The sequence below is a fragment of the Peromyscus eremicus genome, chromosome 1 (genome assembly GCF_949786415.1).
Source record: "Peromyscus eremicus chromosome 1, PerEre_H2_v1, whole genome shotgun sequence".
NCBI classification, from domain to species: Eukaryota; Metazoa; Chordata; class Mammalia; order Rodentia; family Cricetidae; genus Peromyscus; species Peromyscus eremicus.
Window position 1 is genome coordinate 114,472,970 of NC_081416.1, and position 26,503 is coordinate 114,499,472.

At 48.2% G+C, this 26,503-nt stretch overlaps 2 protein-coding genes across 3 annotated transcripts; one reads left to right on the forward strand and one right to left on the reverse strand.

Moving 5' to 3' along the window:
- Positions 1 to 5,688: 5,688 nt before the first annotated feature.
- On the reverse strand, positions 5,689 to 22,321 carry Mesd (mesoderm development LRP chaperone). 2 transcript variants are annotated; one of them, XM_059272017.1, is made up of 4 exons: positions 22,232 to 22,321; positions 21,782 to 21,802; positions 8,540 to 8,772; positions 5,689 to 6,881 (listed from the first exon to the last, which is right to left on the reverse strand). In XM_059272017.1, the coding sequence occupies exons 1-4, from the start codon at positions 22,319 to 22,321 to the stop codon at positions 6,623 to 6,625; spliced, it is 603 nt and encodes a 200-aa protein (XP_059128000.1). In that variant the 3' UTR covers positions 5,689 to 6,622. The 2 variants fall into 2 exon arrangements, with proteins under 2 accessions (XP_059128000.1, XP_059127993.1); XM_059272010.1 differs by lacking the exons at positions 21,782 to 21,802; positions 22,232 to 22,321 and adding an exon at positions 14,047 to 14,312.
- Positions 22,322 to 22,956: 635 nt separating this feature from the next.
- On the forward strand, positions 22,957 to 24,778 carry Tlnrd1 (talin rod domain containing 1). The gene has a single exon (XM_059272025.1). It carries the CDS (start codon positions 23,077 to 23,079, stop codon positions 24,163 to 24,165), a length of 1,089 nt encoding a protein of 362 aa, XP_059128008.1. The 5' UTR covers positions 22,957 to 23,076; the 3' UTR covers positions 24,166 to 24,778.
- Positions 24,779 to 26,503: the final 1,725 nt, after the last annotated feature.

Here is a 26,503-nt window from a genome sequence, read left to right on the forward strand (position 1 = left end):
AAGGCCCTGCTTCAAAAACAAACAAACAAAACCAAATAAACAAAGTCAAGATTTCAGTTGTTATTCTAAAAAAAAAACAAATCCTGGGAATTCAGAGAATTTGAACTTTTACTATGAGGAAACAGCAAGAAGCAGTTTGTTATTCCAGAAGCATCCAACCTCTTCTTCCTTTGAAGCCATGCTCTCCAATTCCATTGACTATCACAGCAGCAGGAATCAGCCATGACTTCGTCTGTTTGTGACACTGACCTACTTAGAAAAACTGATTTTTAAAAAATTTGTTTTGGAGGGAGGGATTTTGTAACTTGAAAATTTCTCCTTTTTTAAATTTTCTGTTCACAGCCATATGAGGTATGGTAGTGCACACCTTCAATCCCAGCACTTGAAGGTCAGGTCTACACAGAGCACGCCAGGCTATATAGTGAGACCCTGTCTCAAAAACAAATAAATAATAGTACCAATGCTCTTGTAGAGGGCCTGTGTTGGTTTCTAGCACCCAAGTCCAGGTAGATCACAATTGCCTATTACCCCAGCTCTAGGGCATCTGATGTCCTCTTCTAGACACTGAGGGAATGTGCAAACATATACACACATACATATATAACCTAAAAGGTATAATAATAATAAATCTTGAAAACTTTATCAAACGAGTCTATGATAGTGTTGTTTAACATGTAAGCTGTACTGTTAATATATAAAACAAATTTTAGTTTTAAATTTTTTCAATTTATTTTATTTTAGTGTATGAATGTTTTGCCTGTATGTATGTATATTTGTATGTATGTATGTATGTATATACACCACTTACTTGCATGCCTGGTGTCCACAAAAGCTAGAAAAGGCTGTCGAATCCCCTGGAACTGGAGTTACAGATGGTTGTGAGCCACCATGTGGGGGAGGGGAACTGAACCTGCATCCTTTGGAAGAGCAACAAGCACTCTTCTCTACTGAGCCATCTCTCTAACATCCTTACATTTTTTTTTAAAGAACTGCAGATTTAAGCTAGCAGATTAGTTCCACCCCTGACACCGTGTCTTACAGCTTCACTCTGTATCACTGGTTTTACTCGACAGTTTCATGTCAACTTGACCACAGGCTATAGTTATCCCAAAGGAGGAAACCTCAACTGAGAAAATGCCTCCCTAAGATCTGGCTATAAGGCATTTTCTTAATTACTGATTGATGGGGGAAGGCCCAACCCATTGTGGGTGGTGCCATACCTAAGCTGGTAGTCCTGAGTTCTATAAGAAAGCAGGTTAACAAGCTACATGAAGCCAATAAGCAGCACCCCTCCATGGCCTCTGCATCAGCTCCTGCCTCCAGGTTCCTGCCCTGTTTGAGTTCCTGTCCTGACTGCCTTCAGTGATGGACTCCAATATGGAAGTGTAAGCCAAATAAACCCTTTCCTCCCAAACTTGATTTTGGTCATGGCGTTTCATCACAGCAACAGGAACCTTAACTAAGACACTGGTCTTTATTAAAATGTTAGCTTTTGTCATTAAAAAAATCTTTTTAATGTTAAATTTCAAACTATTGTATTACAATTTTATTTACTGATTCTATTAAGTTTATGACAACCCTAGGATGTATACCCACAGCAAGTACCTTATTTCTCATACCTTAGTTTTAACCAGGTCATCTCACACACACACACACACACACACACACACACACACACACACACACTCACACATGTGAATGAGCATGTGTGTGTAAGCCTGAGCACACCCCTAGGTGTCATCCTCAGGAACACTGTCTACCTCCTTTGACCTGAAGACAGGGTCCCTCATTGGCTGGAAGCTCACCTGGCTGATTAAACTATACTGGGTAGGCAGGGAGCCCCCAAGGAGTCTGCTATTTCTGCCTCCCCAATGCTGGGATTACAAGTGGATGCTTTCACACCTGGCATTTTAAAGTAGGTTTTAGAGGTCACATTCAGGTCCGTGTGCTTACAAGTACTATACCAACTGAGCCACCCTGCCCCCAGCAGCACCCCCAAAAGCTACACATTGTGAGGCCTTTCCTTCTGCAGGAGGTGCAAGTGAAAACAGTTTTTAGAAAGACAGACGCAAAGCAGAGAACATGCATCCTGTCCTGACAGAGGGGCCAAGGTCCACATCTAATGCGGAGGGAGGGTCTGAAGTCCACTGCTTTTCCCCAACCTGGGAGGAAGATCCTAGTCTAGGCCACTTCCTGAAAGCACAGGAGGCAAAGGCCACCTGCCAAACAAGGCCAAGCTCAGTGCCCTCTGAACCTTTCTCTCCTCACTGTTCAGTTTTGAGCAAGCAGCATCTAGCTAGAGATCGCATCTTCCCAGCTCAGAGCAGCGGGGGAGGTCCAGGAGAATTCACTACAAATGCTGGCATGGGCTCAAGGCTGAAAAGCTGTGTCTACTGAACAATGAATGAAAGAGGAAAGAAAGAGGTATGGCATCTACCCAGATACTTGGAATTCAACAACAGCAAAAGAATACAGCAAACCAATGCTAATGAATACATACCTTCTTGAGACAAGGTTTCATTACTTCAGGCTGGCTGGCCTCAGATCTGCTATGGAGTCAAGGATGACTTTGAACTTCTGATCCTCCTGCCTCTGCCCCCTATGTACTTGTGTTTTAGCCCTGTGCCATCGACAAACAGGGTCTATGTGATGGCTGGGACTGACTCTAGGCCTCTGTGCATGCTATCAAGCCATCTCCCCAATCTCAACACAGATAAATATTCTAACAGGAAAAAAATATATAAGCCAAGGTGGAGAGTCTCCATTGGAGTTTTTCTGAGTTGGAGAACTTAATAAAAACTTGATTTTTAAATCAAACGGCTCAAAGATGAGATTTAAAAACAGATGGATGTTTAAAATTTCAGAGTCAGGCAGGGCAGCCCATGCTCATAATATCAGCATTTGGAAGGCTGAGTGGGAGAGGGGAATCACTGTGAATGAGGCTAGTCTGGACTACATAGTAAGTTCCAGGCTAGCCTGGGCCAAAAAATAAGCCCTGTCTCAAAAAACAAAAACAAAAAGCTGTTAGTATATACTTGTAAACCAAGTATCCAAGGGGCTGAGGAAGTTAGATACTAGCCTGGGCTACACAGTGAGTTTGAGGTCATCCCGAGCACCATAGGAAAATCTTGTCTCAAAGTATCAAAATAAAACAATAAAAAAACTATTTTAGAACTAAGCAAAAAAATTGCTATGCAAAATCCATACAGAAAACTACAGCTAAGTTAACAATAAACGACAAGTTTTATACAATTTTTTAAACCAAAGAAGAGGGAGCTGAATCTGTAATTTGAAAATTCAGAAAAAGCAGCATGAAGACATTTCCTAGCAAACTGACAGAATATTAATTAGTAGAAAGAATCCGGGCTGGCAAGATGGCTCAGTGGGTAAAGGCACTTGCAGCCAAACCTGGTGACCCGAGTTCAATCCCTGAGACCCACATAGTAGAAGGGAACAACTCTAACAGGTTGCCTGTCCTCTGACCTCCACCTAGGATCCAGGACATGTGCATGCCTACACATATGCTGCACAAATACACAAATGTAAAAGAATTTGTTTGAAGGGAAGGAGTCTTAGACTGTACTAGAAAGACCACTCTCTCCCATGGGTAACAATATGGTGGCCTGAGACCTCTCCAAAGGGGTAGAATGTGATATGCTGAAGAAGACCCCCGAAAAGTCATACCTGCCACATTGTCTCACAGCATAAAGGCTGACATAATGCTCAGGGGGTGACGAGTCTTTTTTTATTGTTGTGTTTTTCAAGACAGGGTTTCTCTGTGTAGCCTTGGCTGTCTTGGAACTCAGAAATGCGGATAACCGACTCAATGCCAGGACCAACCTCCAGCATAGGAGCTTCCTGGAGCACAAAGGTGGCTCTTCCTGAGGAAAGATGGCTAGCCAACGAGATCTTCCTGCCTTGAAAGAGAACTAAGAGCCAGTGGTCTTGGGGACACCGGAGTGAAGCAAATGTACTGTCCAGATGTACCTGCAGTCACTGTAACGGCAACGGGTCCTTCTGAGGGCGTGAGAATCGAGGGCAGTTATAGCACAGGGTCAACTTAGGAAGGCAGCTGAGAACTACCCTGTGCTAAGAAAAGACTGTGCACCCAAGAATTTTGAATACCCTGGGAGTTGTGTGATAGATTTCTCCTCCCGTAACTATTCCTCCTTTTGGTTTAGTTTTTTTGTTTGTTTGTTTTTTGTTTTGCCTGGGGATGGGAGGGACAGAGTTTCAGGTATAGCTGAGGCTGGCCTCAAACTATGTAACCTGGCCTGGCTAGCCTTGAACCCCTGATCCTCCCACCTCTACTTCCCAAACACTGGGATTACAGGCATGCATCAACGTACCTGCTTTTCCTGCCTTGGTACCACTGTAAGGAATCTGTAGTTTGGAGATGAATGTCTTCAGTATGCTTAAATTCTACTCTGACTCAAAGAAGCACCAGTATTACACACACACACACACACACACACACACACACACACACTTCTTGTGCTTGAGAAACTTGAACACAAGATTTGAAGGAATTCGAAAACACTTGGCAGTTTGGGTAGTGTTAATAATTAGGGAAGATAATTAGATTTGTCTGGATTTTAAACAATTGAGTTACAATAAAAGGAAATCTTCATATGCTAATATAATTTCTAGTAGCAAATAAGTATGTGTTTGGAGAGGAAAATCTGTTCATCAGAGCTTGGAATGCACAGCCAGAAACTAGGAATAGCAACAATCAGGCACAGACTCAGCACTGGTTCAAGGCTTGCTTCCTGTAAACCTAGGAGGCTCTCCATTCTATCAGACAGTACTAACTATGGAAAACTGCTCAGGCACCCCAAACTCCAGCATCCCCTGTGCTCTTCACTCCCCAGCCCAGACTCCTTGGTGACCTTTCTGAAGTCCCCTTTTCTGCTGTTTCTCCTTGCAGAGGCTGCTCCCTGACAGTATATTTCTCCTTCTGGCCTTTGGTGTAGCCTCTGACCATGCCAATAAAGTGAAGATTCTGCCCACCCGGCCCCCTCCATTCCACATTTCTTCCATTCTCCCCATGGTTACCATTTTACATTGTAGGTCATTTGTCTTTTCTGCCATGTCTGCACTGTCTCTGGCACACAGTAGCACCAAGTACAATACATCACAGATGATGCATGAATTTTGGTGAACTGCCTACACATCACACAGAAAGCAGTGACAGCCTTGTGTCTGCAGCATGAAGGCTTCCAGCTATGGGACAAGAGCATCACATCTACAGACAAGACAGTAGCCAATCAACTGCCTCATGTGAAAACACAAAAACCTCAGGGATGTGGCTTGTCTCAGATTTGCTGGGCTCAGATACCACCAAGCTGGGTACCCTGTCCCAGCCTGTCCTGAATTGGCAGCACCCTCAAACAGGACAGCAGCAGATCATCTTCCCAGGCTCACAATGCATGAGGACCAAGAAAAGCCTCTTTCTGAAGAGGCTCAGTAGGTTGTGTCCAGGACACCCTGAGCTGGGGAGGGAGAGGGCGTGGCTCACTAAGAGAAACAGGAACAGGAACCAAAATGAGGACAGAATATACACGCCACTGGAAGCTGGTAAACGCACTTTATTTTGAAAAACCAATGATCAACAGTAGCTCCACTGGAAGGAAGTATTGGCAGCAGGGTAGGGCAATTTCACACTGTAACACTCTTGACAGGGACACTTTCTAGCCATGGATGTGTACATGTTCTATTTTGAATTTCAAATCACAACTGCAGTTTTAAAGTTCTTAGAAAAGGCATCCTCATAGAAATGTTCCTTTAGATAGGCTTCAACCTACGAGCCGCAAAACCCGGATGTGAAGAGCAGCAGCACACCAGGAGAGTACCATACGAAAGCACAAGTTTAGGCACTTTATCACAGAAAACCACTTAGAAATACTGGAGATGAGGTCCACTCTATGGAGATGCTGCTGGTCCCTCCTCCTCACCAGCTTTACGGTTGTCGGACCACGAGAGCACAAGCCCTCAACTGAAGCACCGCCCCCTCCTCTCCTCCCAGCATTCCCTCTACAACCACAGGAAGACTGACAGACAACGGCTCCCCTGACCCGAGGAGGACCACTGAAGCCATCGGAAATGATTCCTTGGGATCGGAGCGGCACCGCCTCGTGATCTGCATCACTTCCTGTAATGAGCTTGCTGTCTGGATCCCGGGTGTGCAGTCAGCTGCACTGCGCACACAGCACATTATCTTCACCGACTGCACAGTCGATGCCTGCCTCAGTCAAGCCACAGGTTCTCGCTCGGCTAAGGAGACCTTGTGAGACACAGACACGTCAGGTGCAGTCAAGAGGGAGGGAGTGGTACTCTGGAGGACTCACCAGATGGAAGAGGTACAAACATCCATCAAGTTTCCATGTCGGGTGATGCCGCAGTCAGCATGACTTGCCAGTGTCCACTACCAATCACAAAGCCTGCCTTCACATGTAAAGCCTTCATACAGTAACTGTGATACTGACCAGAGGTCATGCACAGACCTTTCTAGAAGACATGAGAATGTCATCTGGTATGCAGGTTCCTGCACCCGCTTGCCTCACGGGCCTGCAAGGGGCTGGCTGTGTGGTCCTGCCTGCCCGGCGGGAAGCTTACCACCTGGCTAGAGGTCTTCTCTTCTGCTCCCAGCTCGATTGTCTTCCTTGGAAGCCCGTGGTTTGGTATCTCCCTCCTTCTTCTTTTTACCCTTCTCTGGCTTTGTCTTATTTTTCTCCTTGCTTCCTCCTCCTTTGCCAGGGTACACCTGCCCCTCTAGAGTGACATCAGCACACCTGTCTTGGCTGACCAGAAAGTCCTTGATCTCCCAGGCATAGCTCCCATCCCGGAGCATGAAGATAGCACGGTCTGATCCCACGATGAACCTAAACAGAGAAGCCCCCAGTTAGCAATGCTAGCGAGGTAACAAGGATCAGAGAAAGGTGGGGCCCATAACCACACTTCAATTCCACACTAACACAGAACACCATATTGTACTGCCTTGGGCCAAGTGGCTGCTGACCTTACTACTGGCTCAGCTCTAAACAAGCATCCTGCTTGGATCTAGACAGAAGCAGATGCTGGTGATCCTGACGCATAAATGAGACTATAAAAGAAAAACTCCTTAGGGGGCTGTAGACGGGGCACAGGTGTGCTGGAGGAGGGGGTGATTCCATTTTTATCTTTAATATTCTGAAATGTTACGTCCATTTCTGTTTTACGTATTTTTTTTTGGGGGGGGGGAGTTGTTTTGTTTTTCCCTGATAAATGGTCTCATGTAGCTCAAGATGACTTCATAGGAAAATGACTTTGAACTTCAGATCCTCCTGACATCACCCCTTAAGTGCTGAGATTACAAGCACCTGCCACTGTACCCAGCCTTTTTATGTCCTGAAGTCTCTAGTTAGTTTTGTTTGACAAAAAGCCTCTGCTGAGAAGGCTAAAAGGCACTGGCTTAGAGCAGGTACTACAAGGGTCTTCCTCAAGGCCCACAGGACACCTTTGAGCAGGCAAAAATCCAAACTACCAAGGTCAGAAGCAAGCAGCTCAGCTTATGCTCACTCAGCAGGGCTCAGCTTATGCTCACTCAGCAGGGCCCAGGAAGCAAAAGGGAACAGCATGGGTCTGGGTGACATACAAAAGCACGGCCAGAAGGCATGATGGTTCTGTTTCTGAACACTCCACACCTGCCCCCTTCAGTAGCAAGGCTTCCATCAGAGAGCAGTCATCACCAAGACATGGATCTGATGAAGTTACAGAAGGCATGTTGGCCTGTGCACTCTCAAAACTCCCGTTCTTTCTCATCACTTCCTTACTTTCTTAAGACAGCTGAAGACCTAGACTTTCAGAACTATTGCTAAGGAGAAAAAGCAGGCTCTAAAAATGGAAGGACACTCATGGATGGGAAGGGAAGAGAGGGTGGTAAGGATGGACACAGGAGGGGGTGGAGGCTGGTGAACATGATCAAAAATAAACTGTATGAAATATGTATAAAGTAGAATCTTCCATATTGTATTTTAAGATCATATGGTCTTTGAAAACAGACTTCTTCACATTAGTTATTTATTAGTCACCTATTATAGCTGCATTTATCAACACCATAGATTGTAGAGCTGTAACTCATTCATCCTAAGAGGCTAAGCAATACAACTCTTTATTCTGATGAAGTAAAAGTTAGAGACAAAGATAAACAAAACTTTCAACACCAAACAAGATATTAAAACAAACTTACTGATGGACAAAAAAAAAAAAAAAAACAAAAACAAAAACAACAGCAACAAAAACCAAATATTTAAAGAAAAAAATATTGAAATAAATTTAAAGGAACTCATAGACAGGAAAGGTCTAAGGTCCTTGGGAAGACTGACAAAAAAGGCACCCTGCTTCAGCCCCAGAAAAATCCCCAGCACACACCCTGGTGAGATGATGGGAAGCTGTAATCCCAGTGCCAGGGAGGCAGAGGCAGGAGGACCTTTATAAGTGTGAGGAGTGAACCCACCCCTCCCCCCAAACCCAAAAAAGTAGCCTAGCCTGGGGTCTCTACCTCTGAACATCATAGTTGGCATTGAAGAGGCTGCCCTGCCATAGGCTGGTGATCTCTTCTGTCTCCTTCTCGGAGGGGTTCCCTGACACGGTGACAAACATCATCAGGGTCTTCCCTTTCTTTGTCATCTGCAAGATGCTCTCAGGCTTGCCTGGGTCGAGCTTGGAGAAGTCAACAGGTGCGGAGGGTCTCTTGTGCTCTGGAAGGTCTCCTTCTTCTATGTCATCATCTTTCTGCCAGGAGAGAGGGAGCATTAACCCTGTCATCAGACTCTCCAATGGCACAGATACTGCCCAGAATGTCAGAAGCAGGGGTACGCAGCACCAAATTACTACAAACGAAAGATTCCCTTAACAGCTCAGGGTTCCTGTGTCATACGGGTTTCTATGATGTTTTCATTCTCAAAGAACCTACCCAACTTGGTAGAATATAAAAACAGCCACATTGTTATGGATGCCACCTAGCAATGAAAATCAAATACACCTATAACAAATCCCAAATACAGGCATACTGGCTAAAGTGCATAATCCCAATGACTCGGTAGATCAAGGAGAAAGACGGAGAATTCAAGGCCAACTTAAGCAACTTAGCAAGATCTTGACTACAAAACGGCTAGGGATGTGGGAGAGTGCTTGCCTAGAATGTGCAAGGCCTTGTGGTCAATCTCCAACACCACTAAGACAACTTTCTTTTTAAAAAATAACACACGACAGGCACAAAAGACATACTATACAATTCCATCTGTTTAAGTATCAAGAACAACAGGTAAAACGAATGTGGGGGACAGAAATTAGAACACTGATTGCCTCAGGAGAGAGATGTGAGGTGGGTCAGACTGAGAAGGACATGAAGGAACATCTGGTGTGATGGTTTGTAATCCCATCGACGCATTAGTTCTGTATTTCGATAAGGTGTGGGTTACACTATCCAAAACTCACTGTGGGCTCAGTGACAGATGCTTTTCTAGCAAGCCCAGGGTCCTGGGTTCCATCCCCAGCAGAGCAAAACAAACAAACTCCTTGTGCCGCACACTCAACACCTGCAATCCACTGCACACAGATGTTAAATCCCAGGTCCAGGTCTGCTCTATGCAGTGGTGTGACCTAACAATTCTGAAAGCACCTTCACTGGATTCTAGGAGCTGGCAAAGGTGCAGACGTGCCGAGGGGACTACAGCAGACTCCTCACTGGGGGAAGAGGTAAAGGTGCAGACGTGCCAAGGGGACTACAGCAGACTCCTCACTGGGGGAAGAGGAAACACAGAAGGAGGAAGGTGAACCTTGGAGCAGACCGGAATTGTAGGCACAGATTGACTTGACAGGTAGACGAGGTGGATGGGTAAAAATATTAAAATGTAGGTTCCTTGAAGAAAAGCCTAATCATTGCATGTGAAACAAAAATGAACCCTTAAATATCTTCCTGCATCAGGAAGAAGTGCTCAGTGACTCACACACCACGTCAGAATGACATAGGCGCCAACCTGAAGCATCTCAAGGACCAAATCTGGAATAGCATGAACATCAAAATAATAGTAAGGATTTACAGCTCCCCAAAAAGTCCATACTGATATAAAGAAATGAGAGAAAAAAGAATCCATTATTAACAGTAGAATATCCACAAATAGCCAATATTTAGAATAACTAATAAACAGAAGGAATGTACACAACAGACAAATAAAACCCCCCAAAGGCTGTTGAGTTGGCTAAGTGGGTAAAGGTCACTGGCCTTGGCACGCTTGATGACCTGAGTTTAATCCCCAGGACCCACATGGTGGCACCAAAGAACTGACCACCCACACCCAACCTGTTCTGACCTGTGCCTCACACAAACTAAACGAACACCAGCTTGAAAGCTGGCATGGCCTCTCAGGCCTACGATCCCAGCACTGGGGTTGGAGTGAGGAAAATGGCTGGAGTCGCCAGCCACTCACCTAACTTCAGGTTCAGTGAGAGACCTGCTCCACGGGAACAAGGTGGGGCTCGATGGAGCAGGACACGTGCCGGAACTACAGGTGTGCATCACACACACACACACACACACACACACACACTCAGCTGCACGCAGTCCGGACCTTTCAACTGGTTTCACCAAGCCCCACAGTTGTCTGTAGACAACCAAGCTGAACTTTCTTCTTTTAGGGGCCTTGATAATAGCTACCATCTGCTGAGTTACTAGAATATTCCATTTGGACACATTTTATCTCCAACCTTCAGAGCAAACTGCTTAAGTTCTCCACTCAAGGAATCAGATGATTCTCAAAGAACAAGCACAATTTACACATGAACTAGAAGACCTAATGCCAAAGTCAAATCTATTTTCTGGCTTTTCAATCCCTCTGGCCTCCACAGAAAATGAAATCACATCTTTATTTCCTGTGCCACTTGGAAAAGTTTTAACATCATCAGCATCAGTTTTAGGACAGAGTCCTCACCTCCTCTGCCCAAACCTGACGCAGGACCCTCAGGAGACGTTCATGTGATTAGGAAGGAGTGAGAGCACTCACTGACTTGAAGATCCCACTGAGGAGAGGAGAACCAGGGCTGCTGGGAAGGGAGCTCACATCTACAGTGTCTACAGACAGTAGCTCAATCTGCATGGCAGCTGGCAAAACAGGACATGCCCTGTTCACGGACACAGAAGATGAGGGCACACACTTCCCTCTGGATAAAGCTCAGCAGTAGATGGGGTCACAAGATCATATTTCTCCCTTGTGTGTCAATCGTGCAGGCTTTAGGCTTCACACTTAACATCCTCATGACAGTCCACCTGCACAGTGCACACTACTAACGTGTGCAGCAGTGTTGACAAGTGGGTCAAAGAGAGGCTCTGAGGTCAAGTGACAGAATTCTAAACTAGGCTAACCTGCTGTGACCCTGGGCAAATTGCTTCTAGATGCCTCAAGGTCAGCCTTCAGGAAACAGAACCTCCCTTATCACCTAAGAGAAAGGGTTAAAGGAGATACCGTGTAGCAGACTTCAGAGCCCTCCCAGCTCACCCATCCTCCACTTTCCAGAGTGACTACCTCTCCTTCAAAACCCCTCTACAGCTCCAGGGCACATTCTAAACTTGCTTAAAAGTATAGCTAGAAAGACAGTACCTGGGGAACTGCTTAACAGCTATCAGAGGAAACAAACACAACTTTTGAAAGTCCATCTGTACTGATTACAGCCACTAAAATTATGTTTTCATAAAGAAAGATTAGAAACAGGTTGTGATATCTGGGTAAGACAACTTCCATCCCCATCAGATCCACCTATTCAGTGACTATTTCTAAATACAGTACAGGCACTGTGGTATTCGAGACCTCACTGGCCTGGTTCCCAGCAACCTTCACTCACTATTGCTTTGCTTCAGACACAGCCTAAATTAATTAGCTGATACTGGATACTGATTGTGAATTGTACTCTTCCAAGTCCTTCCAGTTTTCTCAGTTAATACTTGCAGCCGCTTTGAGATGAACACCAACACTTCCCTCATGCATATAAGGAAACTAAAGTACAGAGATCTGTACCAGAACAAATTCACAAGTTTAAGTGGATTTGTCTGTCTTGACATAAAGGAAAAACAAAAAACAAAAAACGAATTACTAACAGTAAAATATCAACTAATAAGGTAATGATGGCATATGCCTTTAATCCTAGCACTTGGGAGGCAGAAGCAGGTGGATCCCTGTGAGTTCAAGGCCAGCTTGGTTTACAGAGCAAGTTCCAGGACAGGCACCAAAACTACACAGAGAAACCCTATCTCGAAAACCAACCAAACAACAAAAACAAACAAGAATATCAACTAATAAACAGAAAAAACGTATACAACAGATAGACAAATATCTTCAAAGGGCTATGAGTTGGCTCAGTGGGTAAAGATGCTTGCCTTGGGCACACTGGATGACCTGAATTCAATTCCCCAAGACCCACATGGTGGGAGGAAAGAACTGATCACCTATACCCAACCTGTTCTCTGACCTTCACACACATGCTGAGGCACATAGGCAGAGTTCTCTACCAGACCAAATTCACAAGTTTAAGTGTATGTTGACCTGTTGGTCTCTGCTATTCTGCCCAGGATCCAGGTCTCTCTCAGACTCTTCTCACATACTCTATCCTGTCTAAAACGCAGTCCCTTCCCTGCAGCCTTCTAGTGTTCCTACAGCATCTTATCTTTATAGGAGCGAACCATTTTTGTTTTGGTGTACTACAGTTATTTCCATTATTCTGACGATGCCTTGCTTATTTCTGCAACCTCCTCTTCCTCAGTGTCTGAACATCGTCCATGGCAAAGCTTCTCACAAGGTAAGGTTTCTCACTTGGGCAGATTAAAAGGCATTGTTTACTAGAGTCCAAAAAAGTTTGAAATTGAGAAGAGAATAATAAGGGGATTCCCCATTAGTCATACACACCCACTCAAATCTACTCTAATTTTTCTCTTTTGGGAACAGGGTCTCACTGTGTTTGAAATTTACTATGTAGCTCAAGTTTAACTAAGGCTAGCCTTCTGCACCAGCTTCTTACGTACTGGAATTACAAACATGCACTACCATAGCTCCACTACTCCAATTTTTCTGTCGGGTACAGATAACATGAAAACAGGAGTCCCCTTCTAGTCAAACTCGGCAGGTGGCTGTCTTAAGCTTATGCCCAAAAGTCTTTACCCCCCCCCCCCTTCCAACAATACAGAGTTAGCTACAAGTTAAAACATCAGCATCGGAAACAAACCTTGGGAGTTAGTTCTCTTGCAGAAAGAGACAACCTGCCCCAAGTTACACAGTGAGTACAGTTGTGTGACTCCTGTCCATCAGCTGTGCAAATCAAACAGACAGTACAATCACTTTCGGAACCGCCCCTTAGCACCTTATTCACACTCACTGTGACTACATACCCCAGTGCATGCAAGTAACAGATCAGAAAACAGCCTCTCACAAAACAAGTCCACTGCTCCCTTGAATGAAAAACCTGGGTTCCATATGAGATGCCTTAGCTCTCCCCACCAGTAAAGTAAATCCACCCACGAAATTACAAAATCCCCAGCAGGAACATAAATCAAAAGGAGTCGGAAACTCTCTCTATATTTGGAAGGATCTCTGTCAAAGCTAAAAAAACGTTCTCGAGAGACAACTTTCACAACCCACTCACTCCGGAACAGGAGCGGGGAGTGAGGGAACGCTCTTCAGGAGCGCTCTCTCCCTGTTTGCCGGCTCAATGTAGAGACCACCGGGGCACAGCAGGGAAAGTGGGGCTTGACTGGTGAGAGGCCAAATTCTGACTGGAGTGGCCGGGAAGCCACGGCAGTGGAGGGCACTGGGGAGAGAGGCCTGAGCCATGGTGGAATGAGGGCGGGCACGGGAGGGGGAGGTGGTCAGTATCAACTTGAGACCGTGAGTAAGGGCCCTGGGTACAGGACAGGGCAAGAAATCAGGGGGCAGAAGTCAGAGGGTCACAAGACCAAGGGAGTAAGGGTTAGAGAGAAGGGATCTGGATGGAGACATGCCCGGGAGTGAGGGCAGCACGGACCTCCCACTGCTCCAGAAGTCGCGCCATGTCGGCATCATTGTAATCGCGGATGTCCTTCTTCTTTTTCCGTGGAGGTGGGGTGGCTTCGCCCGGCGTGTCGGCCGCGCAGGCCCCAGGAGAAGGGAGCAGCAGAAGGTCCGAGGCACACAAAAACAGAAGGACCGCGCGCAGCCACCTGGAGGCCGCCATGTTAGCCGCCCAGCGTAGCGACGGCGCGCACACTGGGCCTGCGCAGACAGCGCGCGAACTCCAGGAGCCCGGGCCTCGCCCCCGCCCCGCCCCCTGGCTTCCGACCCCGCCCCTGGAGTGTCCTGAGCAGAACTACGCCCACTACTAGCCCCCAGTCCCACCCTCGGGTCCTCAGCCTCCCCGCCGTCAGTAGCCTACCGCGCCCCACCTCGTCCCATCATTCCCTCCAGTCCTGACCTCCTCCAGAAGCCCCGCCCCCTCACCTTGGCTCCGCCCCACAGCATCCTTCCCTCGAGGCCTCCAACCTCAGGCTCCGCCCCATCAGCCCCCTCATCACCAGGCCCCGCCCCGCCACTCCCCCCCTGACTCCGCCCTTAGGTCTCCGCCTCCTCTCCAGACTCCGCTCCATGGCTCTAGGACTTCACCTGGCTGGGCGCCAACTGTTCCTCCCCCGCTTTCACCCCACCGGCTCCTCCCCCTCGCCAGGCTCCGCCCCACGGGCTCCTCCCCTTGGCCTGGCCCAACGATTTACCCTAGCTGGGTCTTGCTGGACTGTGCTTTTACGATTTGGGGGGGGATTTTGTTAGAAGTCAGCCTTTTTTGTCTCTCATTCGCTAGTCAGATCTGAAAGTTCCCTCAGGGCCTGCAGAAACTGCCAAACAGCGTCCTTGAAGCCTCAGCTGTTTGCCTGTGAAATGAATGAGAGGGGAAGAGATGCAAACTGCCTTGACCCTAAAGAGGCCCTTTTCAGGGTGTGGACTTTCAGCCTCACTTCCTAACAATTTCCCACGAGAACTTCCAGCTAAAAAGCTAAGCACAGCCAGGGCAACTTTTTTCCAAGTCTGTAAATAAAGGATCTATTGTCATTCTGTCCCACAGACGATTCAACACACTCATCTTTCAATATCGCTGTCAATAAATATTGAAAAAAATTTAAATTATTAACTTATAACCATGTTTTATTGTTTAAAGTAGTTCCAGTCTCAACCAGGCAGTGGTGATCCCAGCACCCAGGAGGCAGAGGCAGGCACATCGAGTTCTAGGCTAGCTTGGTGTACAGAGCTAGTTTCAGGACAGCCAAGGCTACACAAAGAAACTCTATTAAAAAAAAAAAAAGTGATTTCCATTTATTACTGTGGCTCTACTCTTTAAGATTAAAAATCACACTAATTTTTTTTATTTCACAAGATTTTTTACCACTAAGCTTTTCAGAAATAAAAAGAAAATATTTGTGGTCAGAGATACCTTAAAGTTTCATAAGCTTTAAGCGGCACATCTGATTTCTTTAAAATTTCAAATTATATAATAAGTCATGAAACCTTGTTATAGCTGGACAATATTCAAACATAATAATATAGTTTACTTACCCCAGGGTATCACATACTGCATACAATTCATTTCTGTGTTTACAAATGTGGAAGTATCTCAAGAATGGTTTTCACTGTTTATGTCAGCACAGTGTATGAATTACTAAACATACTGGAGTCCTTGAGTTTTTCATTTCTTTACTGTTGTATAGTTCTGCTTTTTTGTTTTCTGGCTTTTCAAGATGAGGTCTCTCTGTTGAGCCCCTGGCTGTCCTGGAACTCACTCTGTAGACCAGGCTGGCCTCCAACTCAGAGCTCCACCTGACTTTGCCTCCCAAGTGATGGGATTAAAGGCGTGGGCTATCACACCCTTCACTACTGTGCCAGTGGTTTGTTGGGTGGTTGGTTGTCCCTACACATGGACATTATTTCCCCCCCCTCCCCCCTCACACACACCGCTTCTCTGTGCTTTGGATAGATGTGATTAATAGGTTTCAGACAGTGCAAACCCTGCCCAAAATGTTTAAACAACAGTCTTTCTTATGACTGATACTCCTTCACAGAAGTAGATGGAAACTGAGTGTGTTAGGGTGTCCTGAGCCATCCAGACTTCTTTTTCATACTACCTCATCACACTGGTCTGGAGTTTCCATCCTCAAGGTCAACAAAAGGTCCAGGATGGCTGCTGGTGCTCCGGCCATCAGATGGCATTCCAATCAGAGGAAATGGGAATGAAGCCAAGCTGAAGGGAGAATGTCTTTCAGTGGGATCAACTTATTTTCAGCATCCTATTTGGGAATTGTGCACAACGCTTCTGGTCTCATTGGCTGGAGTCTGCCTCTCTGAGAGGGGCTGAGGAATTGTCCTTTAGCTAGATTTGCTAGCAGCCCAAATAAAATTAGGCTTGTTATGAAGGGGAAAGCATAAAGTGGAGGTTAAGACAGCAGCTAACTAGCAATATGTGCCTTATTTGACCTTCACTCTAAGGTCAAATGTGGCGTGCATTTATCCCACTGCAGCAGAGGCTAACATTTTCCATATTCATGCTCAGATATGCATAAACATAAGGAAATTTTCTGTTGACATTGTGCAGAAACAACTCATAAGCGAAAAAGAGGAATTTTTTTTTCCTCTTCTCTGAAATCATAGGGGAAATGTCATGAGCCTTCTCCCAGGGGCACATTGCTCCACCCAGTGGCTTGGAGCTCTGTCCTGGCACAGTCATGCTAAAAAACACGCACAGCTGTGGCCGATCATGTGCTCTGCAGGGCGGGGTCACCCTGGTCATTCATTCTGCCAACTGCCAAGGTAAGGTGAAAAAAATGCTCGTTTTCTTGGCCCACAATATCTAGTTACAGAGAATAAAAGGATTTTTTTAGTATTGTACTGCAATTGTTGAAACAAGTCAGAAGTTCCAGGGCTACTGACTGTCATCTGAGGAGGAAACCCATCTGGCTCCCACTCCACTGATGTGAAAACATCTGGAGCAACTGCATTTTCAGCACTTGGATACTTTAAGTATATTTTGGTGTTTTGGAACTTGGACCAGTTCAACTCTGAAGGACTTATTTACCAATGGCTTGTTAGGCAGGTGAGACACACAGGAAGGTGGACCTGTAGTCCTCTGCATTGTATCAGAGGCTTTGTACTAGCAGAGGAGATAAGCCATCTACTGTGAATTCTACATAGACTCCAGGAGGGGCTAAAGGGATCATGCCATGATAAGTGTCTGTACTTATTTCTTCTTTGTGTGTGTGTGTGTGTGTGTGTGTGTGTGTGTGTGTGTGGTGTGTGTGTGTGGTATTCGTGTGAAGGCCAGAGGTTAACATCTTGTGTCTCCATCACTTTCCACCTTATACACTGAGGCAGGGTCTTTTCTTCAAACCTGGACTTTGCCATTTCTACTAGCCTGGCTAGTTGGCTTACTATGAAGATTCCAGTTTCTGTCTCCTTGAGGGCTGACCTGTATTTGCTCAGCAAGTACTTTATCCACTAAACCATCTCCCCACCCCCAGCCCCTGGACTTGTCTGGATTTCAGAATCATTCAACTATGGTCAAATAGCTAGTATAGCCATGCAGACAAAAATCTGGGTCCAGGAATACAGGACATGTTCTTCCCTGATGTCTTTCTTCTCCCATGCATGGTACCATTTGGGTTAGCCAGTGAGGCTTTTGGCACAATAACACTAAGACCGATACAAAAATAGATTGCAAAATCTAGAGCCAGAACTGGGTGGTGGTGGTGGCGCATGCCTTTAATTACAGCACTTGGGAGGCAGAGGCAGGCGGATCTCTATGAGTTCGAGGCTAGTTTGGTGGGGCCAGGCTCTGTGGTGCATACTCACCCCACCTCCAAGAGCATCTTGGGTTTAATGAGGGTATGAGCCTGGGCTCATGCTGGCCTCTGTTCTCCACAGGAAAGGAAGTAGATGGTACTTTCTAGCACTACCTGAAACTTTGCTTGAGCAACATCCAAAACACTTGAGAAATTGAATGGCACAGTCAATCAATTAGGCCTAGTACCTGGTGGTTAGGTCAATGGTGCCAAACACTAACCCTTTAACAATCAAATTGAGAGAAGGCCTGACAACTGAATGCATCAACACTGGCTGATGACTATGCAAGGCATCGGATGTGGAAGAGAATAGATACCAGCTCCATTCTTCATAGCTTGACAGGGTTGTTGAGGGAGCTAGGCCTGTAGTCCCAAACAGCATGGCGATGGCCTCACCCACACTGGCCAGACAGCACAGCGGAAACATGGGGCAGACATACCCAAGTGTATCTAAAGGTCCAGAGAGGCTCTGTGTGAGGCAGCAACAGCCCTGCTTAATCTATAGGTACTAACCACCAGGTATCCTGGCCAGGAATAGTTAGTGTTAGCTGCCTGTGGTCCCTAAATCCTGGGATTCATCTTTTCTCTTAGTGGTCAGTAGAGGAATGAATAGGCTATGAAATTGCTGGCCTGTGCAAGCAATCTTATCCATACAGGGTACCCTGGGAAACACTTGGAGGAATTCCCTACTCTTAGATCCTGGAAGCTGAATGCTCAGGCATTCCTGCCAGTGGATCACTGGGCCTGTGCACAGCTTCCTTGCTCACTACAGGAGTAACAACAGGGACGATGAGGGAGTGAAGGTCAAAGTTTTGCCCAGGCGTGCTACTGGACAGGATCACAGTGTGCCAGAGGGCTAGAGAATACACCAAGTAGGGAGGGTGGCCTATTCCATGGTGATTCTGCAACCCTAGCCAGTGAGGGTCTCTTACACATCAACTGTAATGAAAAAAGGGATAGGACCACATTCTTCAGTTGTAAATTGTTCTTCCCCAGGAGAGGTGTTATTTGCTGTTTTTAGGCTAGGTCTCACCTAGCCCAGGTTTGCTTTAAACTCCCTACATAGCTGCAGATGACCTTGAACTCCTGATCCTCCTGCCTCTACCTCCCAAGTGCTAGTGTGCACCACCACACCGGGCCACCAGCGATACTCAAAGGAAGAGAATGAACCCTGATGTCTGCAAATGTGTAAGAAAGATCAGCTGATATCACTGTCTGGGAGCACAAACATAAAACCAAGGAAACACAGCTCCAAAGGAAAACTATGGCCAACACTGTTCCTTACCGACCACTGGGTGGCACTGTGTACCACAGACAGCTTGGTTGCTAGCCCACAAATTCTGGGATGTAACATGAAACTCGGGAATGAATGTCCAAAGTATGTACAGGTGAATATTATTCCCCCTAAAAAGGAAATTCTGACACATTATAGCATTGACTAACCTTAAGGACATTATGCTTAGTGAAATAAGGCAGGCCCAAAGAACAGAGTACCTCAAATAATCAAGCTCATGGAAGAAGTGGGTGATGACCAGGGACTGGGAGAGAGACCAGAGAGATGCTATTTCAGGGGTAGAGTGTCACGGAAGATGAAACATTTCTGAAGACATATGTTGCTGGGCACATTTCCTGCACAGTTCCAGCAAGGCGAAAAAGAGCAGGAAATTTTAGGTTTGGTTCCCGCTGCTTTGGTCTGCAGGTCACCTCTACTTCCCTAGCATTGGTCAGAATGCACCAAAGTAAGTCTGCTCAATTTGACCGAAAAACTTGGTATGCAGTACTCGATCTGATGTCCATTTTGTTCTGAGCTTTCACTGTACAAACAGTAACTGGGGGCCTTGCTTGTGAACCTGCCCTTCCTGGACTCTAATCTTCATAAGCAGAGGCTGCCTATTACAATCTATTACGTAAGCTCAGTCCCTTGAACAGGGGCTGGCACATGGTAGATACCGTGAGTAAACAGTGGTAGAAGGAAAAACAGAACCCAAAAGGCAGGTGAAGGTGGAACCTGGTAAGGTTAGTTTAGGAAGAGCGGCACTATCTGAAAATAGTGAAGCCGGGAAGGCCAAAAATTTAGTCCACCAAATTGTACAGCTAAACGCAATTCCATGATGCAAACCAAGTGAGGGCAGTCTCTGTGCCATACACTGGGGACCAGAGGCTCCTAGTAACAACAGAAGAAAGGGGACTTGGACTCCAGGGGCAACAACTATGTTTGGGAAAACACTCTGATCCCACAGCTTCCTGGAATAAAGTGAGCACAGGGGAAGAGGTTCGGCTTCTCTTTGGCTTTTCAAATTTTATGAATTTTTATTCATGTATTTAGTGTGTGTGTACGAATTTGTGTGAATGCCACCCTGTAGTGGCCGGAGGACAATTTGGAGGAGACGATTCTCTTTCTCCATGCAGGTCCAAGGGACTAACAACATCAAGTTGTTGGGCTCCTGGAAGGTACCTTCAACTGCTAAGCCATTTCACTGGCCCCTTTCTTAAGGTTTTAGAGCTAAGGAAACTGTTCCTTAGACTCACTGCTATTCATGGGTTACCATGGAAAGAGTCTGCTCTGCTTTTCCCTTGTAGAAAAATATGAAGGAGTACCCTACAGAATCACTACTTGTTTGGAGAGCCTTTGGTTTTACTGGCTTCAGTTTAGAGAAAGTCGGTTCACCTAGAATCTAGAAGATCCGTAAGGGCATTTTTTGGTTATGAGTAGGATGACTCTCCATCCAGGTTTGTATCTGTTGTTCCTCGTTAACTTATTAATAACTTGTCTCATAGTTCATTCTGTAAACTACTGGGGTTTGGACAATGAATCTGAAGGTCACCCAACTTATAAATAACATTTATAACTGGCTGTGGAGGTCCTAGGAAGAGACAGAGGAACAAACATTTCCATTGGCTGAGCACACCCAGCTGTGCTGTGCTGTGCTGTGCACCAGCAGAAGGCTTCAGGACTGTTCAGAGGAGAGTGCTTTGCTGGGAGCAGGCCCAGGTGTTCCAGGCGTTTCCTGCAGACAAGGCCTGAAGGAAGAAATGGGGTGGCCGGTGAGGGTGGAGGACCACCTCTTCTAACCATCTGCTGTGGTCAGGAGCTTAGGAAGTCACTTAGTCCACCTCGCCACAGGGTCTGATGGCACAGGCCTGTCATCCCAACTACTTGAGAGACTGAGGGAGAAGGATCAGAAGTTCAAAGCCAGCCTGGGCAATTTAATCAGATCCTGTTTCCAAAATTAATAAATAAAAGTTAAATTAATAAACAAAACTACAGTAGTTTAAGGCTCTAGGTTTAATCCCTAGATATGGGGCAGGGCGCCATCTGGACCACCAGTTCCCCAGCCTGTAACCCTGAGATAACAGTGTTTTCCTCCAGGGACAGGCTGGTTACTTAACAATGGCCGCTATTATTCCATTATATAGATGGAGCCAGGAAAGGGCGAACTGCTGATCAAGGCACATACTAACTCTGGCCAGCTGGAACCACGTCACCATACACTACCTGACTTGGGAGAGAGAAGTTGCCCAAGGTCACACAACTCCTGATCGGCCGGGTCTGTCTCTGCGCCCCACTCGCTGTGGGGACAGGAGCATGACCAGCACTCCTGTTCCAAGCATAGGAGAGGGTCGAACACAACAAAGGGCGGGGGAGGGCTTGCAAAAGTCATCGCATCTCGGAGATTCGAACTGGAATCCGGGGCGGGGGGGGGGGGAGGACAAGGGAGAGTGAGTGGCCTCCTCCTCAAGAAAGCAAAACAGATCACCTTTTACACTCGCTCCCTCGGCGGGGAGGAAGCACCAAGCCCCGGGGCTGGCTGAGAGCTTACGTAAGGCCACTCGCGGCTGCGCCCCGGTGTCCCCAGGGTGTGCGCAGCGCCAGGGAGCGGTGCGAGGGCGGGCCTGCCCCACCACACGCGCTTCCCAGCCTCTCTAGACTCAGGGACCACCGGCCCCAGGGCCGCAGCGTCGGGGCTGGGCGCGGCGTCCTCCCACGGCCCCCAGCTTCCCGGGGGAGGAGCAGCGCATCGCGCAAGCATCCGGGATCGGCGGAGGGGGCGGGAGGAAGGGCAAGAGGAGGAAGCGGGATTTAAACGAAAGGCGGTGACGCCACACAAAAGATTCCTATAGGCTCCGGGGAGGTTACGGCCGAGGTGGCGGCGGCGAGCCGGGGGCGAGGCGGACGCGAGGAGGCGAAAGCCGCAGCCGCGCGCGGGCAGGCGGGTGTCCCCTGGCCTGCGGTCTCCGCCCTTCCTTTCAGTTGCTCGGAGGTCGCTCGGAAGTTGCTGGTTGACAAACATGGCAGGAGTCGGGGCCCCGGTCGGCCGCCGAGGAGCCGCGCGCACCTTCTGAGCCGACTACCCTGGGGGCGTCGGATGCGCGGGGCCCGTGGGTTCTGCGGGGGAACAGGGATGGAGTCGCCACGACAGCCGGTCGCCGGGCGCGGGCCATTCAGGAGGGGACGGCGTGCCGCCGCGGCGCCGGGCCGCGCACTCTGAACCGCCAGGCGGGAAGGCGCGGCCGCCCAGCGCCCTGTGTTGCAGCCTCCCGCCCGACTGACTAGGCGCTGCCGCCACAGAGCCAGCCACGCCCTCGGCCCTGCGGCCGCCCAGCGCCCAAAGAGCCGGAGCCAGAGATGCGGCCGCTCGCCCCCGATCGTCTGCCCCGGCCGCCGTCGCCGGCCGGTGCCGCCTGGCGGGGTCGCCGCGCCTGAAGCCCACGTGCGCCGCGGAGCCGGATCGCCGCAGCGCCGCGGCTGACAGCAAAGCCTGCCGGGGCCGCCGCCCGCGCTCCGCCAGGAGCAGAGGATTTTGATTTCAAAGGAAGGAAGGAAGGAAGGACAACTCCCAGCCTCCCCGTCCCGCCCTCTCCGCTCCGGCGGCCCGGCCGGCCATGCCCAGGAAGGCGGCGACAGCCCGGCAGCGGGGACTTTTCTGGTAGGCTCGTGGCGAGGGGCGCGGACTAGGAGTCTGTCGTGCCCCAGCTCACGGTTCCAGCGAGCGTGCACAGCGCCCCGAAGAGCTTGCCGCGCGGGCTTGGGCCCGCCCCGCGACGCCCCCCCCCCCCGGCCGCCGCCACCCCGATCTCTGTGCCCGCCGCGGTGGGTGGCATGATGGTGCGCGGAAGGCAGCGCGGCCCTGGCCAGCTGAGTCGCGGCGGCGGTGGTAGCGGGCTCCCCAGCGGCATGCCAGTGCCCCCTGGGCGCGATGGCTAGCGGCAGCGCCGGGAAACCCACTGGCGAGGCGGCTTCTCCGGCTCCTGGGAGCGCCGTCGGCGGGGCCAGCTCACAGCCACGGAAGAGGCTGGTGTCGATCTGTGATCACTGCAAGGGCAAGATGCAGCTGGTGGCCGACCTGCTGCTGCTGTCTAGTGAGGCGCGGCCGGTGCTCTTCGAAGGCCCCGCCTCCCCGGGCGCTGGCGCCGAGTCCTTCGAGCAGTGCCGGGACACCATCATCGCGCGCACCAAGGGGCTGTCCATCCTCACCCACGACGTGCAGAGCCAGCTCAACATGGGTCGCTTCGGAGAGGCGGGGGACAGTCTTGTGGAACTGGGCGACCTGGTGGTGTCGCTGACCGAGTGCTCTGCGCACGCGGCCTACCTGGCGGCCGTGGCCACGCCGGGCGCTCAACCTGCACAGCCCGGCCTCGTGGACCGCTACCGGGTGACACGCTGCCGCCACGAGGTGGAGCAGGGCTGTGCCGTGCTTCGAGCCACCCCGCTGTCCGACATGACCCCACAGCTGCTGCTGGAGGTGTCGCAGGGCCTGTCTCGCAACCTCAAGTTCCTGACGGACGCGTGCGCCCTGGCCAGTGACAAGTCCCGGGACCGGTTTTCGCGCGAGCAGTTCAAGCTGGGCGTCAAGTGCATGAGCACCAGCGCCTCCGCGCTGCTGGCATGTGTGCGCGAGGTGAAGGCAGCGCCCAGCGAGCTAGCCCGCAGCCGCTGTGCGCTCTTCAGCGGGCCCTTGGTGCAGGCGGTGAGCGCTCTGGTGGGCTTCGCCACTGAGCCTCAATTCCTGGGTCGCGCAGCGGCCGTGAGCGCTGAAGGCAAGGCGGTGCAGACCGCCATCCTGGGAGGCGCCATGAGCGTGGTGTCGGCCTGCGTGCTCTTGACCCAGTGCCTCAGGGATCTGGCGCAGCACCCCGATGGGGGCGCCAAGATGTCGGACCACAGGGAGAGGCTGAGGAACTCAGCCTGCGCCGTGTCTGAAGGCTGCACCCTGCTATCTCAGGCTTTAAGGGAAAGGTCTTCACCCAGGACTTTACCGCCAGTGAATTCCAATTCTGTGAATTAGCACCCCACTCCATCCCCCCCATACCCGTTTTCCACCCCAGGCTAAAGGAAGACACTTACTTCTCCCCTCTCCATTTATACCAAAGAAATCATAGGTGACCCCCTCCCTCCCCCATGTTAAATGCTCAAGAGGAATTTTCCAGAACACAGGGCCATGCACACAACTCAACACACGCACGCAGAGGGCCCAGGTGTCTACCAGCCCACTGTAGGGACTCAGATGCAAAAGATGGGTAGGTAGTCCGTTGGCTGCAGGATTACCCTTACACACTCCAGCCCCTCAACTCAGTTAACTAATTGGGCAGGAAAAAGGTCATGGGTTCATTTCTTTCTTCTTTTTAATTAAAAGAAAGGTTACCTCAGTTTTCACTCATTAGACATGGATGTAGCTACCTTTTTGTATGTCGTTATTTTTGTTGAATTAGCGTATACATGGTGTGATAAGAGTATGACTTTGCCATGTGATTTGCAAGTGGGGGGGAAAGCTACTGTGAGCGTGTGTTTTATTTTTTAATTTACACTATAGAGTGATTTTTTTTTCCCCCTCAATGTCAAGTTTTTACCCTGCATGTACTGGAGTATTTATTTCATCTATTAAATTGTTATGTTTCTCAGATGGCTTTTTGTAGTTGCTCTGTTCTCACTGACTCTGCAGGCTGCCGGTCATCTGTGGGACGGGGCTGTGGGGAAAAGATTTGCTTCAGTTGGCAAGTGAATCCCCAGCGCCCAACCTTTGCCACTTTCCCCCTCAAGAATTACTCTTCTGTGCATCCTAGCACCCCAGGAAGACAAATGTGTATGATCTATTTTTTAAAGGCAGGCGACATGTGATTGGATTATGCAGTGCTTGGGGGTGGGCTGTTTCGTGGGGGTTTTGTCTAATAGTTTTGCTGGAAAGTAATTTAGCTGTCTTTGTCCTCACTCATCTCGATATCGCCATGAGCCACGGTTCAGACTGGCTAAAGACTGATTTGGTGCTCTGCCTGCCATGCTCAGATTAAAGCACTTCCTAATCCTGTGTGGGCTATAGCCTTGCCAGCTCACAGGATTTCTGCGTGGGACTCAACAGCACTGTGTATCAACTGAGCGCCTTTAGCATCTTTGGAGAGGAGGCTAGGCCTGACTCAGAAATCTCTATGGCTTTAGGTTCTTCTAGGCTGTGTGGTAGAGGAGGATGGCTCCTAGAGAGTGTAAGAACTTTCTAGAGCATTATTGCCGGCAGAAGGCTTGTTTTTGTGACCTTGAACCAATGGTTGGTGGTATACTGAAAGAATACTTTGTTGACTGAAATTATGCCATCCATGGTGGTTTGTCTTTTCCTTTGTAGACCTATAAAGGAACTGGGGACGGGGGTTGTAAGGGAGGGTATAGTTAGCTGAAGACACTGTTGAATAGTTTCATTATTAAAAGAATGACAAATTGATTTACAGCCTTGAAGCCTGGAAGAGCCACATGGGCAAAAGGGTCCCTACAGGCTATAAGTGTATCATTTACGTTTTTCTTGGGCTTTATTGAAGTGCTTAAACTTTGGCGGTGCCCACAAATCTGAAAAGTTTTCACTGTGAAGTATCAGTATCATGAGAGTCATACTGATTGACTTGCTTGAATGGCTGCAAGAATATGAAATTTAGCTTGTAAAATTATCCTCTCTCACACTTGTAGAAGAATGTTACAGTAAGAGGGTGGATCCATTTCATTTACCGTGGTCAGGGAAAGCTGGCCATGGTGGCTCACACCGGTAATTCCACCACTTAGGAAGCTGAAACAGGAGCATTGCCATGAGTTTGAGGCCAGCATGGGCTGCCTCAAACAAAAAAAAAAATATTCACTAGGAATTTTAAAAATGATCAACAGAGCAGTCATTTTCTCTGTCAGGTCCTGTCAAGGTAAAAGTGTAACCCTGAGTGGATTCATCCCCTGCTTTGTGGTAAAGTTTAGATCAGCTTCAGGGAGATATGGGAGGGGGATACCAAAGAAAATCCTAAGTGCATATGGAAATTCTTTCTATTTATTGGATTTACACAAATAATGATAAGATCTAAATTTTGTATAGTTTCTTCAGTCTGCAGATCACAGAGTAAACTCAAAGGAAATAAGAGTAAGAAACCTGTGAATTTGGTAATTAAGAAAAAAGAATTGCCAACTTTTTCTTGGACTCACTTCCTAAAGAAGTAATTTTAAAAATCATGCACACCTAAAGAAAAAAAAAACTTGCCCTGTCTCCTTGCATGACATTAACTAGCTAGTCTCCAAGTTAAATTTGACACTGCTCTTTCTCATAGACAAGTAAGGAGTGCTCTCAATGCTTGTGTGTATTTAAAGGTTTCGGCATGTAATGT